General features: G+C 41.3%; 1 protein-coding gene across 2 annotated transcripts; it reads left to right on the top strand.

Moving 5' to 3' along the window:
• Positions 1 to 4,421: 4,421 nt before the first annotated feature.
• Positions 4,422 to 15,964, top strand: apoob (apolipoprotein O, b). Of its 2 annotated transcripts, XR_014570023.1 has the most exons (10): positions 4,422 to 4,485; positions 4,892 to 5,005; positions 6,698 to 6,823; positions 8,039 to 8,071; positions 8,922 to 8,976; positions 10,136 to 10,231; positions 10,565 to 10,656; positions 11,156 to 11,216; positions 14,093 to 14,182; positions 15,387 to 15,435. XR_014570023.1 is itself a non-coding variant. In XM_083777894.1 (9 exons), exons 1-9 carry the CDS (start codon positions 4,468 to 4,470, stop codon positions 15,429 to 15,431), a joined length of 669 nt encoding a protein of 222 aa, XP_083634020.1. In that variant the 5' UTR covers positions 4,422 to 4,467; the 3' UTR covers positions 15,432 to 15,964. The 2 variants fall into 2 exon arrangements, 1 of the variants encoding a protein (XP_083634020.1); XM_083777894.1 differs by lacking the exon at positions 11,156 to 11,216 and having other exon boundaries at positions 15,387 to 15,964.
• The last annotated feature ends 3,269 nt before the right edge of the window (positions 15,965 to 19,233 follow it).

Below are 19,233 nucleotides of genomic sequence, written 5' to 3'. Positions count from 1 at the left end.
GCGCCACCGAGTGGCGCGATACGAGCTTGTAGGTCTGCTATTTTTGAAAAATCAAAGACACTTTTAGAATCTGATCTCAGGTCAGAATGGGTTAATAATGAAACTGTCAGGATGTAATAGACATTTTTTGAATCTGATCTCAGGTCAGAATGGGTTAAAGGATTTTCCAGAAAAGTCAAAGTATATCAATAATAGTGAAAAAGTAGTATCTACCAGCTCAACACGTACCGTAAATCTGCCATTTTCACTACATTCAGTAACAGTTGGACATCCAACAGACGATCATACATTTTGGACTGTCCACCACAGGTCTGCCCGTCACCCTGCTCTCCTTTCAGCGAGGACTGACTCCTTCCAGTGGGAGGAGCCCAGGTTGTTTACAGGTGTGAGACTATAATGAGCTAATGTCGTGCAAAGCTTTTAAAACTAGAGACCCTGTGTGCTTATTTTAGGGCGAGGAGGAGGACATGGTCCTGGCCTGTCGCAGCAGTGTCCCTCAAACAAAGGGAAAAGTGTGGGTGCGTGCGGCGTCCGTGGCTTGAGGTCACGCCAAACGGGGTCAGAAGAACATTTTCGCATTTAGCTTTCTCAAGAAAAATAAGGGAAAAGAAGAAAAAAAATAATTGAGGAGTAAAGAAGGAAAAAAAAAGGAAGTCAATTCAGCTGGTATAATTCTTGGACTTACAGTCAAGTTCCCTGTTCTCATACTCATCTACTATATATTTAAGGCTATCAGACAGTCTTTTAGTCCTCACTTTTAATGTTAACTTCCCTTATATTCACCATACTGTGCTCATGTTCACGTAAAAACGCCATGGCGTCTTGTCTGTCCCGCCCAACCTTCCTTTCTCTGTCTCTGTTCGAAAGCGCATTTGTGGGTGGGTGTGTGTGTGTGAGAGTGAGTGAGTGAGTGAGCGAGCGTGCGTTTTGTGTGCGTGTCTGCATATGTGAATGTGTGTATGCACACACCTAGGCAGCTGGATGAACATTTGACAAAGCAACACTACTGTTTTCCTTTCTTATTTTAATTTTGTTTAAAGGGGTGAAGATGATGATGTTTGTGACGATGTCCTGCACTGCAGTTACACTGGTCTGCCTCCTGTGCCACTGACGAGGGACACAATCTTGCAGTTTGGCCACAGAGATCACAGAATAAGATATAATTAATTGTGCATATCATTGTTGTTAATTGTGCATTATTATAGTCGTTGTCGGGCAGAAACCGATCTCCATATTCTATGTTTTTGTGTTCCCCCCCCCCCCCGTAAATTAACGTCCTACTTGATCATACTACGGCGACACACAAATTCATAAAACCAATTGCACTTCTGCAAGCTCGAAGTTTTGGACATATGAGGCTTCACTTTCCACCCGACAGACGATATGGAGATAGTTTTTGGGGGACTACACGTATACAGTAGAACTTAACCCCTAGCAAACCAGTTATTGCTATGGCTTTATACAGCTATATTTATTGTCTACGCAGCTAAATCCTCAGCGTGAGATCAACCCTGAGATATACACTGACACTGAGGATGCTGTGTACATTCTCTGTACTTGCTCACTTCACATTATTACAAGATGTGGTAACATAGACGTAGCAGACCTGTTGAAGTGCTCTTCTTGTACAACTACTGTATGTAAGAAGAGTGCTTCATAGCAAACACAACTCGGCGATGGTGATATATAGGCACCCATAGAGCCCACATGTCCAAGCAATCGAGTTTTTTGCCGGTGCCTTGATCCAGCAAAACCCTGTTTGATATCCAGCTATGTGTTAATAGGACCTAGTCGTCATCATCTCTGCCTGTTTTGTTTTCCTCCACTATTTATTTTTCTTCTTTTCATAAGCCAACTGTGAAAAAGGGCTAAAGCATTAACTCACGCAGTTCAGTCTTTCAGCCATGCTTTTTATTAAATTTTTTATTTATGCATCTCTTTCACCAAGCTATGCAGCAAGTACAGCCAAGTGATGATGATATTTAATTTGATATGATTTGCTATGTAAATCAATATTTCCTTTTTTTATTTATTTTTTGCATTGAGGGAGACTGCGACTGTTATTTTGTGCTTCTGATGTCTGCTGTTGCCTGTTATCTGCTCCTCTGTCTCAACAGTGCTGCACATGGCTGGTAGAATCTAGTCCCTGTCCTCCAACTCAATAATACAACACATAGCTATTAGAAGGAGGCCTGTCTCTTTATCTCTTCTCCTGTCCTTGCGTAGGAACCTTGCGTAGTTCCCTGGCAATTAATAGAAGGGGACACATATTACAAAGCCAGGGTTTATGCTTTCAGTTGAAAGATTTTACTTTTGCCGAGTGGCACTTGGTCGTTGAGGCATGAATCAGACTTAAGAAGCAGGCCGTACAAACCGAGCTAACCTACATTGGGTATAGTTTAGTGCAGTGGTGCTTAACTGTAGTCCTGAGAGCACACACTTATGATAGGTTTTCACTTATACCGTCTATTTAATTGCTAATTTAAGGCTTCGTGTTCCCAATCTAAATTACCACCTGTGCCTGATAAGGCAGACGGCTACAAAGAAAACCATGGATCACTGGTTTCCTCATGATCAAAGTTGAGAACCACTGATCTATAAATCTTTATATGCTCTGACTATTATCAGCAAAACAAACGCTTGTGTACTTTTGACTCCTGGCTAACTATACCAATGATGTCCCTTTATGAACAAGTTCTGCTTTCTAGAACTCATGAGTCCTGCAGCAAAGCAGTGCAGTGTTTATGCAGTAGTAGATAGTTATGACTGGAATGGTCATTCCAGTCATGTTGCTACATATCATGACCACGATTATTGCTGAGGACTAACTGGTCTCTGTGAATTTGGATAGAGAAAAACAAATTGAATGTGTCTGCCTATATTTATGGCCAAATTCTAGGGTTATTGAATACATTTGTGACATACACAGGATTAATTGTGCAGCCCCGGTAGTAGCACGTTAACATGCCTATCTGTGTGTGTGTGTGTTTGTGTGTGTGTGTGTGTGTGTGTGTGGACTGTGGATGTTCTAGGTGGGTCACAGGCTCTGCACTGTCATAACTGTTAGAAACAGTTTGTATAATGTTTGCACTTTGCAGGTAAATGCTCTCAGTTCTAAGAAGGCCTGTGTTGATGATGATGCTGTCTCAGATCACATGGGAGGGCTGTCACGATAATGAATTGTCACACAACTAATTGCAATTTAATTGTGTCTTTTCATTGAACACTGGGGCATATTCGAATGATAGTTAATAATTACATTTCCGTTTGGCCTTTTAGGCTTTGAAGTTGCACAGGGCAGATATGAGAAATAACCTAAATATACAAAGAATTGACTGACATTTAATCATTTTATACTTTCATAAATGTTAAAAAATAGTGGAAATAGACAAATACTGGAAATCTGCTATTTCCCCTATCTTGAAAATGTTTCAAAATGTATGAAATTTTTTCATATGTGAACAATTACGACGATTATTACGATCTCAAATAATTGCGACTGGGCCATTTTATGTAATAATTGTGCCAGCCCTAATCATGTGTCACGGAGGACATGAGGTGTGCGTGGTCATGTCATTTTGTTGCACCATCAACAAATGCTTTGACAAATCAGGAATGAAAACGTGCACGAATCTTGTTCCTTCCACACCATGTGATCTGGCACTGAATGTTGTCAAAGGCAAGAAGGCTTGAAGAAAAGTGGTCTCTTTTCCATGTCTCTGTCTGGAACCTGTCCTAGTACATTCATGTCTGATCTCATGAACATTTGAATATGCCAAAATGTTGGGAAAACGTGTAACTGATGCTGCTGTCTTCGGTCTCTAGGCCCATTCTGGCATAGGCTAGTGCAGCATTTTTTATTTTATTTTTATTTATTTTTTTGTCACCAGTCTTCAATCTTGCAGTAGGATTTAAAATATATATATAATATTGAGGTTACAAACAATACTGTTACAACACCTGTATCTGGAAAAAAAATGAAATAAGAACTCAGATTTGCATAATAACCACAATCTGAGCAGTGAGTATTTGGAACAATTTGTAATTTCTTTTAAAAGAAATAAATGTTCATATTGTTAAACTTTCACTGTGTGTGGGGTGTGTGTGTGGGGGGATGTAACGGGTTATGTGAGCACCAAGGAAGAGTGAACACTTGAAATTGGCTATTTTTTTAAATGTAAAAATAGTAATGTTTTTTTAAGTAAAGTATGTAAGATTGGAGCATTCTTATTCGACAATTATTAATATTTCTACAATTGTTTCAAAACCTTTTATATCCAGTAATTTGGGGGCATAAACAAAAATTTGAAGGATAGTCCTAAATTTAGGTCTGATGATGCAACATATATACTTCATGACTGTGTGTGTGTGTGTGTGTGTGTGTGTGTGTGTGTGAGCGCTTGTTGTGGTCCTCGTGACTTACCGTACTTACCTTAGATAACCGATAGTCGTCAGTCGTGCTGCAAGATGTCAAATGTGAAAGTGGTGAGTTAAGCTGATTCATTCCACTTTTCTGTTTTTCAACGGAATATCCTTATAGTGACGCAGGTGAATGTGGACAACATGATCCATTCCGCTTTTATACGTAGGGAGTCTAGGGACATGATGATGGAACTGTTGAAATGAGTAGATTCAACCTTTGGCTAGCCTTTCCAGCTAACGCTAGCAATGTTGTCAGTCACGAACACAGTTTTAGTAACACTACGTGTGAAGGCTCACGTGCTCATCACACGAAGGGACTGCGAAGTTGTTGTTTTTTTTAGACCGTTTTACTGATATTAACCCTAACCCTATTTATCTTTAGTAAATTGATTCACAATCACAACACTAGTGGTAGCATCATTCTATGGCGTGTCTCTCAGTAAGGACTGTTTTATCAACTTGCCACTAGGTGTCGCTGCCGCTCGTGGTTTCTGGTCTGATGGGTTTGACCAGTGGAACAGTGCTGGCTGCCAGTGAGGTGAAGAAGAAAAGCAACACAGTGCAAGCTCTCAGCATCCACGAGGTGGGTTCATGTCAGGATGAATGGACTTGTTCCTCTTCACAGTAACACTAAGCTGTATTATGTGTTAGCTTTTACACCTTATCCACAGTGAGCTATAGCCTACAACAACATCAATGAGCATAGATGGACAGCTCCATAGTTTGGACACTCCACTATGGGGAAGTTCACATAGGTCGTACTTAGCCTGGGCACCATTTCATTTCGGTATATGATCCGGGCTGGAGCCGGATGATATGCTTACGTCATGTTGTAGGCAATGGTTTGCCTACAACAAACAGGAAGAACAGGCGGCGACAACTTCCTTTTCCCTCTCAATAAAAGCTCTCGCTTACGAGAGCTTTTATTGAGAGGGAAAAGGAAGTTGCCACCGCCTGTTCATCCTGTCTGGCGACTACAAAACAATACTACAACATGACGTAACCACATCATCCGGCCCCAGCCCGGATCATACGGACTTTTGAAACAGAGACCAGGCTTTCCTCCGAGGTGGTGGAAAGCCTGGTGAGGCGAGGTTAGGTCGTACAGGGATATACGCAAGTGGTGAAAATGCCAACAGTGTAGGTTAAAAATACAGATTTAAAAACGAGCAGTCCTTGACTCCTTTACATAACAAAATGATGAATTGAAAAGTTGCCACATGGAATAATCCTACTGTTATTGTGCATCAACGATACAACATAAGTTAACACCACTCAAGGTACTTCACCAACAGGCATATGTTAAAATCTAATTTTGATTGGGCCTACTCTATAAAAGATATTCGTGATCTCATCTCTGGTTATCCTTTAACCCATTCTGACCGGGCACCCATTTTGGTGTTAGCATCGTGTCGTGCTTTAGCTATTTTTGAAAAATCGAAGACACTTTTAGTATCTGATCTCAGGTCAGAATGGGTTAATAATGAAACTGTCAGGATGTAATAGACATTTTTAGAATCTGATCTCAGGTCAGAATGGGTTAATCACTATTTGAATTGTCCTTTGAAGCAGGGGCGGAGCCAGGAACTCTTTGAGCAATAAGGCAACGCCAATACGAGGTAGGCAGACCAGGCAGCCCCCCCACCCCCACTCTGGTTCTCCCCCCAGCCGTGGTGGTGCTGTAAACGTAGAGGTGTGGTGAATCGGTGATGATAGGCTAGTAAGCGTCCCATTTTTACTACAGTTTCGCACCAGTGAGGGGAGGGAGGGGCTAGCCCACACCGTGCCCGCAGCAGTCAGCGCGCACAGAAGTCAAGGCAGGCGGCTGTGGAACGTGAACTTGTGAAGCACTTGTGAAACTTGTGTGGAAACTTCGAATTTCTCTAACTATTAAATAATATAGCCTTTCTGTGTGTGTGTGTGTGTGTGTGTGTGTGTGTGTGTGTGTGTGTGTGTGTGTGTGTGTGTGTGTGTGTGTGTGTGTGTGTGTGTGTGTGTGTGTGTGTGTGTGTGTGTGTGTGTGTGTGTGTGTGTGTGTGTGTGTGTGTGTGTGTGTGTGTGTGTGTGAGTGAATTCTAGTTAATGTGCAAACAAGGTCTGATTGAAGTATTTATTAACAGTTTCAACATTTCAAGCACAACTCGATGCAAAAAACTGTTAACTGTGAGTGGACGACCAATAAAGCACTAGACTTGTTTACAAGAGGGTCCACCTTGTTCAATTCCTTGTTCAATTCATCACACTGTGTGTGTGTGTGTGTGTGTGTGTGTTTCAGCTCCCATCACTGTACAATGCTCCAGAAGAAGCATATTCCAGCTACGTGGAGCCCAAGGCGGGTCCAGTAGAAGAGAGCATGTCATCGCTGAGGAAATGTGCTGAGCCCTACACAACACTGGGTCTGGTATGTTTCCATCTGGAAAAACCCCAAGTGACCAGGAACACAGCCCTGATATACATATAACCATCTAGGGAAGTGTTTTATTTCAGAATCATGAAAACCCCCTAGTTTGACACATCACATGCTACTTAAAGCATAATGAATGTTTTGCATTTTCCCCTTATATAGGTTATATATAATAACAAAATACATGCATAAATGGATGCACCTGGGACGTATCCTCAGTGATGTATCCCGAGGTCATCGGGGTTTCGGGTCTCCCAACATCATACCCCTCACTCAGGTGACCCAGCCGGGGTGATCAAGTCCCGACTTCTACCCAGTAGCTACCCTCGATAAGTCCCATTAGGGAAAAACCAGGAATCCATTCCTCCTGAACTACTCTGCCGGGACTGGGAGGTACCATTCTGGCACATGGAAGGACTAGGCTCTGTGGGTTGACTCCTGTCCGGGCCCCTCCTACGTCTCACCAGGTCCACTCCTGCTCTCACCAGGTCAGGCCCTGTGCGTTGCACCAGACTCCCAGCACCAGGCACTTTATTCAGGAATGGTGGATTCTCAAGCCGCAACGGTTCCGCAGGCTCCACCTTGCCCTTGGTGGTGCCGCAGGCTCCGCTTGAGGCTTGCATGGCCCTCCTAACGGCCTCACTGTGGGTTTGTTGGGCTTCTTCCTCACGGAAGACACAGACTGGGGTGCCAACCCATACTGCTCCCAGGTGCCGTCTCCCGTCTCTCCGGTGGTCACCAGACTATTCCTGGTTGTCACGTAGTCTATTCCTATGAGTCACTATAAATAGAAGAACTATAACAAAATACATACATAAATGGATGCACCTAGGACTTATCATCAATGGACGTATCCTTAATGGTATGGTCACATATAAACCCCTATTAAAAAAAGATTGACAATATTTTAAGCCAATAAAATATACTATATACTATAACAATTTGTTTTCTACTCAGTCTGTGTCTCAAAGGAGGAAACCCGTCCTTTTAAGTTAAGTCATAAGATCTGGTACATAAGGCCCTATATGTCAATTGGAGTAATTGGCTAGTAATATAGAATACGAGCTATTAAACGTGTTTCTTCTTGGCTGTGTTTTGGATTGACTGTTATACAAGACTCCACACTGGCTTATATGGAAAGGACTGGTTAAATTACAAAATGATGATGAAGTTAAAAAATAACCTGTAAAATTGTTTTGGTTTTTCTTACAGGAAACATATGACGCTGCCATGAGGAAAGCTCAGGTATGACTTTCACACCCGACTCTAAACCTGGCTTTTTTTTGGTGCATGTCGTTATAGGCAAAACAATTCCAACAAAACATTCAATATTAAATAAAAATATGACGAGATATGAGCTTCTACAATATAACGGCTATTCGACCCACAATGATTAATGCTGCATTCACATGGGCTCAGGCAAGCGTAGGAAGACGGCACTACCTGCTGCACGGTTTCTTTTTTTAATGTTTTTATTTTGTGGCTTTCGCCTTTATTTAATTTTTATTTATTTATGGAGGGACAGACAGTAGGCTGACAGGAAATGGGGAGAGAGATGGGGGGATGACATGCAGTAAAGGCCTTCGGGATCGGCAGTCGAACCCGCGGCACACTGCCAGACTGGGTTTACCAGCCACGGTGCCTGGACCACTGAGCCACGGCCCTGACTAAATGATCAACTTTTCATTGTCTATTTCGACCTTTGTTGTGCTGCTTCCTATTGTGCGTGTGTGCTGCTGCTGCTGCTGTGTTCCTTTTTTTTCCCCACGTCATGGAGCTACATAACATCTGGTTCTGGATTCCGTCCGGAACTACCTTAAAAAAGATTAAACGTTTTTATTTTGAATGGAAATGCCGTTACGTTACCGGTTCTGGCTGCCGTGCCGTCACATCCCAATTGCCGCCCTGCTCCCGTCCACTTAAATGACTCCTGGTTTGCTGTCTACCGCTTTTTTTTTCTTTCTTTTTTGTATTTTTATATTGAAAACATAGAATGGTAAATCAAGACGAGAGGTGTACTTTTAGAACAAGTCAAAGAACTGAGGGCCAGTGGAACTGACTCACTGTCTCTGTCTTGACCTTCAATCCACCCCAGGAATTATACACAACAGCCGAGCCTACTGTGAACACATCCATTAGAACAGTGAGAGGTGAGCAATGTACACAGTACACACACACACACACTCTACACACACGTGCTCACTCACACGCGCGCGCACACACACACACACACACACACAAACGCTCACTCGCGCGCGCGCGCGCGCACACACACACATGCTCACGCACACACACACATGCTCACTCACACACACCACCGCTCACACACATGCTCACATACACACGCACGCACGCACGCACGCACGCACGCACACATGCTCTCACACACGCTCACACACATACATACACGTACGTACGCACGCACGCATGCACGCACGTGTTCTTTAGGGGATTTTAGGGGGAAACTCCAGTCACTTTCAATTCAGCACAGCAAAGAGGATGTTAATGTTACTTGCATCAAGGTAAGTAGGCTATGTTGTGTTTCTGCACACAACATAACATTCAAATAGAACTCACTTAATCTAAGATACCATCAAAGCCAAGAATTTCTACAAGCGAGCCTCTCTGGTATTAAATTATATATATATATATATATATATATATATATATATATATATATATATATATATAAATAAAATTCTTTTTTTGAGCTGTTAGAAATAACTAGCCTTCACTTGTTTGTTAAACTCCAGATGACAACAATATTAGTGTTCTGAATTAAGAGATAAAACAGATTTTTTTTTATTGAATCGTGACCCCAAGAATCGGAATTGAATCGTGAGATAGCGGAAGATTCACAGACTGCTTGTGAAGATTCACAGGCTGCTTGTGAAGATTCACAGGCTGCTTGTGAAGATTCACAGACTGCTTGTGAAGATTCACAGGCTGCTTGTGAAGATTCACAGGCTGCTTGTGAAGATTCACAGGCTGCTTGTGAAGATTCACAGGCTGCTTGTGAAGATTCACAGGCTGTGTGTGGCGCTAATTTTGCAAAACACTTGACCAATCCGTGCCACAGGGCCTTGGATAAAGGCGCTATATAAATGCACAATTTACCATTTACATTTCTGGTGCACAATTCCTGTAGGCCAAAGAAGTAGCCCTGCAAAAATAAAATCTGTTTATGCTTAATTGCTTATGCTATTTCAGATATTTGATTTGGACTGGGTGTTGTGACATTTTCACAGTGGTTATGACTGAGTGACAAACGGGTTGCAGCTTCACATTCACTTCCTCTTTTCTTGTCAGCTGCGTATGACTTCATCAGTGACCCTCCACCTGAGCTCTACGCCCCTGTTGGCGGAGTCGGTTTCTCCGGATTCCTAGGGCTCTATCTGGCAAAAGGTAACGCAGCATTGTAAAAGCTCATTAAAATTGAGTAATCTAATTCTATTCTGACTGTACAGTTTTTGCACGTTTCATCTATTTTCCTAACGATCCGGAAAACATCCCATAATCCTGGGCAAAACAGAACTTTAAATGATTGTGTTATTGTTTTATGCAAAACACCAAAATACCAGTAATTACAAAATGTTGACTAAAATCATATGATATCTAGTCAACTAAAACTCAACTAAAAGTAAAAACATTTCTGGTGACTATAAAATGTGAGAAACGAAATTGGCATTTTATTCAAAAGACTGACTAAAGCAAAACTTGTTGTCACATGGTGGTCAGGTTCCAGGGTGAAGAGACTGCTGTTTCCTGTTGGTCTGATGGCTCTGACCGCCTCCATGTTTTACCCTCAGCAGGCTGCCTCCCTATTCAAGGTGAACAACAACACCACAGCCATCCTAACATCATTCATCATCATCATCATACAAATACATTCTACATGGATTAAACCAGTGGTTGAGTTGTTCCCAAACCTTTCCATGTCAAGGACCCCCAAATTGACACTAATTAACCTGCGGACCCCCCCCCCCCATTTGAAAAGATATGCCATAAGAGAAGATTTGTACTGCTCTAGCAGTGATTCTCAACCATTTTATTGCCAATTTGACATGAATTTGGCTACGGACCCCCATTTAATGACATTTCTATCTCTGGGACCCTCAATTTAAATTGTAAAATCTATGTTAATTTAGTACAGACCCATAAGGGTCCATTTGGTTACAAACTATCATTTAGCTGGGGACCCCCTGGAACTCCCTCAAGGACCCCTCTGTGTCTCCGGACCCCACTTTGGGAACCACTGGATTAAACGATGCATGCAGCAAACCTATAATAGCACCATACGCTCAACATCAGTGGTTCTCAAACATTTAGAAATGGTAGTATCTGACGATCTTGGAATGCTGCGAATGAAGAAAGCTCCAGACAAGAAGAGGTAGGTCCCAACAATGTTAATGTTGTTGACTAAGACTAAAAGACTAAGATTTTGATATTTTGTCGTTCAAAAGAGAGAATCTGAATTTGCTGTCAAAATTAAGCACTCCGGAAATGTGCAACATTCTTTTCTCACTCGACAGTATACAAACTAACACAGTAAGTATACATTAGTGTATCTATTCTGTACATTTCTACAGTAAGTATACATTAGTGTATCTATTCTGTACATTTCTACAGTAAGTATACATTAGTGTATCTATTCTGTACATTTCTACAGTAAGTATACATTAGTGTATCTATTCTGTACATTTCTAACACAGTAAGTATACATTAGTGTATCTATTCTGTACATTTCTACAGTAAGTATACATTAGTGTATCTATTCTGTACATTTCTACAGTAAGTATACATTAGTGTATCTATTCTGTACATTTCTACAGTAAGTATACATTAGTGTATCTATTCTGTACATTTCTACTAACACAGTAAGTATACATTAGTGCATCTATTCTGTACATTTCTACTAACACAGTAAGTATACATTAGTGTATCTATTCTGTACATTTCTACAGTAAGTATACATTAGTGTATCTATTCTGTACATTTCTACAGTAAGTATACATTAGTGTATCTATTCTGTACATTTCTACTAACACAGTAAGTATACATTAGTGTATCTATTCTGTACATTTCTACAGTAAGTATACATTAGTGTATCTATTCTGTACATTTCTACTAACACAGTAAGTATACATTAGTGCATCTATTCTGTACATTTCTACTAACACAGTAAGTATACATTAGTGTATCTATTCTGTACATTTCTACAACGTCACAACGCAACATTTGAAAAGGAATTAACAAAATGTGAAAACAAATAACTAATTGTTATGCCTCCACTCCTACAATTCCAACTGCTTGTCAGGTTATGGTGTGCTCCCCAGTTAAAATATGATTATTTTGGTGTGCTCCCCAGTTAAAATATGATTATTTTGGGGTGTCCCCAGTTAAAATATGATTATTTTGGGGTGTCCCCAGTTAACATATGATTATTTTGGGGTGTCCCCAGTTCAAATAGGATTATTTTCGGGTGTCCCCAGTTAAAATATGATTATTTTCGGGTGTCCCCAGTTCAAATATGATTATTTTGGGGTGTCCCCAGTTAAAATATGATTATTTTGGGGTGTCCCCAGTTCAAATAGGATTATTTTCGGGTGTCCCCAGTTAAAATATGATTATTTTCGGGTGTCCCCAGTTCAAATATGATTATTTTGGGGTGTCCCCAGTTAAAATATGATTATTTTCGGGTGTCCCCAGTTCAAATATGATTATTTTGGGGGCTTGCTGCCTGAAACGGTTTAACAACCACTGACCTTGATAACCCACTGCTCCATATTTATGGCGTGTGTCCACTGCCCTCTACACTAGTGTACACAGCCTGTGCGTCATGTGACTGTCATAGGTGGAAAGCCTCAGGACAGCAGCATGTAAACAATGATGACCTTTATGTTTAAAACAATATTGATCCCATTCTATAAGGCCCCAGGGTACAACGACACGCAGGCAGGGAAAACATCTTCATGTATGTTTAGATGCATGATCTGCACCCGCAGGCGTGGGTGTGCGGTTTGTGTGTTGTCGTCTTAACATGCTGCGTGTTAGACACATACAAACTGCAGTAGGTTAGCAGGGCAAATGGCATGCTGTGTGTGTGTGTGTGTGTGTGTGTGTGTGTGAGAGAGAGATTAACCTCTCTTGCCCCCCCATAGGAAAGGGCTGTGGTTTCCTTTAGGAAGCTCTGGCTGTGAAATGCATTTCTGGGCCGAGTCTGCTGTACTTTTCCTCCCCCAGAGGCTGTTTGGTATTTCACCGGGATGGGATTGTTTGGCTTGGAAATGGAAAAGGTTTATAATTTTAGCTCCAACATTTTCACCGGCCATCTGTGCCGTTTTCGTTTATGCGCACCCAGACACCCGACGGACGGACGGACACACACACACACACACACACACACACACACACACACACACACACACACACACACACACACCTGCAAGGGATCAAACGGATGGGAGGATGAATTATATAAACACAGGAGCTGAAGATAGGCCGAGAAGGGGGTCAAAGTGATGAGTGTGCAGGATACCACCACAGAGAGCGTGCAAAGGTTTCCTCTTTTTGTGAAACCCAGGAGGACTGTTTTTGAGTTGTTTTTTTATGTGATGCTGCTGTGCCCGTTTAACGATGGTATTTTGGGGGTTTATTGGTGTAAAATCATTCACCTGCCAGTAAATCTGTGAAGACAGCATTGTGTTTAATTATGATGACTCGGGCAGGTTGATACCGTTTTCTTTTCTACCAGCCACAGCTGGTGCTCATTGTAACATAGTCTCTATAACTATAAAGATGAATACATAACATAAATTCCATAATGGGGAAACAAACTAAATACATACCGGTGTTAATCACTGACATCACTATTTTAGGCTTGTCATTATAGGCGAAATAGAAACTCAGGAGATAATGAGTCATAGAAAAGAACAGAAAGCAACTTGGACACAGGCATGAGTTCAAGTCCGTTGCTCTCCCCATGTCCCCCATATAATGGGGTGAATATGGTGACTAGGTTGGCGGAGGGTGTGTAGAGCCCAGGATTAGATAATTTGACACAGGGGTGAAAAATGGGTTACAAAATCGTGGGATAAAAAATATAGTAAAAAACAAAGAGAAAAGAACAGAAAGAAATAAGAAAACAACAAGATTCTTCGTGTGTGCGCGCGCGTGTGTTTTGAAGTGAAACTGGGGGCATTGTTGTTGTCAAACCACAGCCGCTGATGATGATGATGATCTCTTCTTTGTTGTTGTTCTGTCAAGGTGAGCAAGGACTCTGTGAACTCCTGGGCTCAGCAGGGTCGTGTGGCCGCGGACAGCCTGTGGAACGAGCAGTTGTTTGGTAAACAGGAGGTCAGTAATTTGAGTCATTAAATGAAGTTATGAACTGTTTTATTAGTGTTTGACCGGATCAACCAGTTCAACAGAGTTCGCCATGGTTGTCCGTCTGTATTTGAATGGTTAAAACATACCGGTAATAATAAATGGTGCATTTATATAGGCTCTTTACATAGATTGTGAAAGGCAACAACTCTACCCCTGAGCCACTGCCGCCCCATGCCCCATAATGGCGTCGGTGACTTGGTTAGATAATTGGGTTGAAATGCTCTTTTTTTTTTTTTTTTGCAGTGGTCAGCATTCAGCCATTAGACAGTATTGTTGATAGATGAAATGCTATTAAGCCGTCAGTCACTGTTAGTTCCCATAATTACTTTGCCAGCTCTTGCATTGCAAACAGAAGGTAGGCACTCTGTAGAGTGTAGAATGATTGATGTCCTCCCAGATAATATATACCGTATATATATATTTATTTTTTAATAAAAAATCTGTTGCAAAGGCTATATTGTCATCCAAACCCTGCCTATAGTAACTACATTTTAGAGGATGCACTCCCTTACGGAGCTATGTGTGTGGGTGGCTGGGTGGGTGGGTGGGTGCGTCTGAGCACGAAAACAACATGGTTGTTTTTCACCACCTGTGTGCAACCTAACACACACACACACACACACAAACGCACATATTAACTGTATATATGTTGATTTCGGGTGTGCCAGTACAGTACAGTAGAGGGTACAGTTTCGGACGTGGGGTGGCTCGCCGGAATCGGCCGGAACCCTGGGTGCGTTCCTGTGGGTCTGGACCTTCCAAACCCATGCCTAAACAAGCTGCAAGCTATAATAACTACAGTATTTGATTTGCCCTCCACCATCAAATGGCATAGAACTCGGAAGTGTCTTACAGCTGAATAACCAAAGAGTGAGTCATACTTCATACAGATAGATAGTCATATCGTCTGTTGGGTGGAAACCTCATGTGTCTAAAACTGTTACTTTTCAGGATTCAAATTTCAAAAATAGCCGAGCTCAAATCGAGCTTGTGGCACAAAAGGTTAAAATAGATAGAATAAATTTGATAATAGGTTTCTGCCCGACAGCGACAATAGGAAACATTTTGGCTGTACTTGTGAGGAAACGATCACTCTTATTCATCTCTGAGTTTCTGAAACTTAGTGGAATGTTCCCGCTCACTCAGTCTGCACTGTCTTGTCTTTTTTTAGTCTGACAAGAAGGAGAAGGCAGAGAGCAGCGACAGCACCAGCTGAGGCAACAGAGAGCATCTCGTATCGGATATGATATCGTCCTGCTGCTACCCTGACCTGTAGTTACGTACAGTATTACACACCATTTCTAACCCATATAACCTGCCACCTTCCAGTCATGCGTAGAGAAATGATTTGATTTATTAGGTTAAATTGCTGTGTATATATATCCAATGGTGCCAAAGTTTTGGACGGTTTGCATCTCTCCATATATCAATATATGAACTTGTGAGCAGCAGTGTGTCGAGTTAATATACATATTGTTCAAAAAATGTGTAGCTTGCGGTACTCTAATAAATAACACCACACATCTGTTAATGAAAGACATATTTTACTTGTCGTTTTGACCATGTTAAAAAAAACACGTATTTATTTACCGTTATGTTTGTGCCGATTAGAATTTGGCACATAATGCACTGAAGTATGTTATTTAATGGCTTTATGTTGCACTAAACCTTGACTGACTGAGTAAACAATGTATTTAATGACAGTGTTTAACCATCCCGTGTATAAAGAGATTACATTTTGGTCCCAGTACCATGGAAACAAAGATTGTGTGTCAGTGTTGTTTTTTAACCCATTCTGACCTGAGATCAGATTCATACGAGGTTTCCGCCGGACACACACTGGTCTGATGAACCCATTCTGACCTGAGATCAGATTCTAAAAATGTCAGTCGCTCTTCGATTTTTCAAAAATAGCAGACCTGGCCCAGGCCGTAGCGTAACGGTCTGGGCACCGGACTGGTAATCCAGTCGCAGTGTGCCGCGGGTTCGACTCCCGGACCCGACACGGCCTTTACTGCATGTCATCCCCCCATCTCTCTCCCGTTTCCTGTCAGCCTACTGTCTGTCCCTTCAAAAATCAATAAAAGGCGTAAGCCGCAAAAGAATATCTTAAAAAAAAAAATATATAGCAGACCTACAAGCTCGTATCGCGCCACTCGGTGGCGCGATATGAGCTTGTAGATCTGCTATTTTTAAATAGCTAAAGCATAACATGATGCTGACACCAAAATGGGTGCCCGGTCAGAATGGGTTAATGGTTTCATCCTACTGGCTGGTACAAAGTAACACAGTGTTTGGCGGCCTGATCAAAACACAATGCATTTTATAGCAGCTTTTGTAGTCGTTCTCAATGCGAGTGAAGCATTTTGGTAGCTTTTGTGCTGCTTGATGCCCCGGGACTACATGAGACGAGCGGTATCGTTGTGTGAAATACCTTTTGTTAAATTGAATATCACTTGACTCCACCCAAAACACCACAACCACCCTGTGACACCGAAACCACCGTCTCAGCGGCAGTGTGAATTTGTTTCATCAGAGACACATGAAAGGAAAAAAGATATTTTGCAGCAAGATGGCAGAAAAGATTTATATCGTTGCTGTTGGGCAGAAACCTCTTATCTCCATATTTAAACCTTTAAATTAACGCCCTACTTAGTCATACAACTACAGGGTCACACAAAGGCATCAAAAGTAGCAGATCTGCAAGCTCGAAATGCAGTGCGAAGCAACGCATTTTGAACTTGGAGATCTGCTGCTACTTTTGCCTTTTTTTTAATTTGAATCCTGAAAAGTCACAGTTTGGGCCTTAAGGTGTCCACCCAACGGAGACAATATAATAGAGTAAGTTTACCAAAGTACAAATTTACCAAATTAATATGAATATGAGAAGTTCACAGCAGTGTGAACAATATTATTGGAAGTGTTTATGATGTGATGACACTGGAAATGCATAATCTATTCCAGTGGTATTCAACCCTTTTCATACCGAGGTCCATTATTTATTTGCCATTTGAGCCACGGACCGCGCACCCAAAACTAAAATACAGTAGTTGTAGTGCTCACGGAGTGTGAATGGCCCTTTAGGCTGCTCAACAGTGCCACTTTAGGTCACCACGATATTGCAGCTGTTTGTACCCAGGCCCAGACAGACAGATATGTATGAATGCATACATGCATAAATACATATACATACATACAAGTCATACACTCGGCCAGTCATTGGAGTGGTGAGGCACTGCTCCAAAAACTATATGCAATCACTATTTTGTATTTGTTTTCTTATTGGATCCACATTAGCTACTGTACTCAGTGTACTGTAACAGCTACTTCTCCACCAATGCACATTTATGCCTACTCTTAACCCGGAGTGGAGTTAAGAGTGTGCCTCATGGCATGCTAAACGCAGAGAAAACCAAGGTCATAACCTATATTAATGTCCACCCCTACAACAATAGAAAGTGAGGAAAGCGCAGGCATGGACCAGTGTCTGGAAATCTAACCTCCCCTGACACGTCAAGATCAGTTTCTTCTCTGCTACTGTGGAGTCCGTTCTCCTTTACTCTTCTAATTGAATAATATTCCTATAGAGATGGGCAACCACACGGTGGACCCTCTTGTAAACAAGTGTTATGCTTTATGATGTCGTCCAATCACAGTTAACAGTTTTTGTATTGAGTTGTGCTTGAAATGTACTGTAATTCTGCAAACTGTTAAATACTTCAATCAATCAATCTCTCCATATATCAATATATGAACTTGTGAGCAGCAGTGTGTCGAATTAATATACATATTGTATAAATGTACTGTAATTCTGCAAACTGTTAAATACTTCAATCAATCAATCTCTTTGTAGTTTTTGTTTTCATGAAGAGAAAAAGAGGATGGGGGACAGGGAGAGAGAAGAAAATAAAAGTGGAATAGTTGGAAATATTTACTCAAGTACTGTACTTAAGTACAGTACTTGAGTAAATGCATATTTAGCAGAAATGTCAAACTTGTCAAGTAGACTACACGGATATGAGTTATATAGATAGTCAATGGTATGGTCCCTCATGCACTAGTTGACGCACACAGGAAGCCAGCCTTGCTTTACCTTGTTCATATAACCAATATGCCAACACAGTTCTTATTGATGGGTAAAGATTGACCTGGGAGTTGTAACTGTAAATCTTGTTACTGTGTGTACAAAATACAAATCTTGCCTCCTAACCTGTTATGTTCTGCAATGCATTTACAACAGGGATCTCCCAGGTCTCACATTAAATAAGTGCCATGTCATTGCTGTCAGCGTTTAGAATAGAATACTTTACTCTTAAAAGTACAGTATTGCCAATTAAAAGTGCCCAAATGGATCGATCACACAAAAAGAGCAGAAGCTAAGTTTCCATTGTACTCCATTATGCAAGCCTGTGCAAGACACTGAACAGACCAGGCGCCATACAAAAACACAATAATTATGTTAATGTCTATACTAGTATTTCTAGAATGGATAGTATTTGATGCTCTGGCTTGTAAGTCCAAATTGCATAGGTGGAGCTAAAGTTAACCCCCAAGGCATTTGTACAAAACAACAAGGAATGGAAGCCGACAAAAACAAAGCCAAGTGGCCCAATGCGTATTTACCTATTATCCCTTGATCATCTTCATAAACACATGTTAAACAACCATTAAAACAAGTCCATACAAGCACATCTTCATGTATCCTGAAGTCACCTCGGGTTTGTATATCGTTGCTGTCAGGCAATAACCTCTGATCACCATAATTACATTTTTTCGTTTTAACTTTTTCATAAATGAATGCCCTACTTCATCATACAACAGCATCACACAAAAGTAGCAGATCCACAAGCTCGAAACGTGGCATGAAAGCGACATCTTTTGAGCTTGTAGATCTGCTATTTTTTTATTTGAATCCTGAAAAGTAGCAGTTTTGGACACCCAACAGAGATATGATACTTGTTAGTAGTAGTACAATATTATTGAAGGCATCCCTCAGTCATGTTCACTATTTCTTTGTA

Source organism: Protomyctophum parallelum (assembly GCF_964188405.1).
Source record: "Protomyctophum parallelum genome assembly, chromosome: 12".
NCBI classification, from domain to species: Eukaryota; Metazoa; Chordata; class Actinopteri; order Myctophiformes; family Myctophidae; genus Protomyctophum; species Protomyctophum parallelum.
The sequence above is the reverse complement of the archived record's forward strand: the minus strand, read 5'-3'. Positions and strand labels throughout refer to the sequence as shown.

Coding starts and splice junctions, on each gene's coding strand:
- apoob (XM_083777894.1), top strand. Junction 6,824..8,038: donor CCTACACAACACTGGGTCTG/GTATGTTTCCAT, acceptor TTTTTCTTACAG/GAAACATATGACGCTGCCAT. Junction 14,183..15,386: donor AGTTGTTTGGTAAACAGGAG/GTCAGTAATTTG, acceptor GTCTTTTTTTAG/TCTGACAAGAAGGAGAAGGC.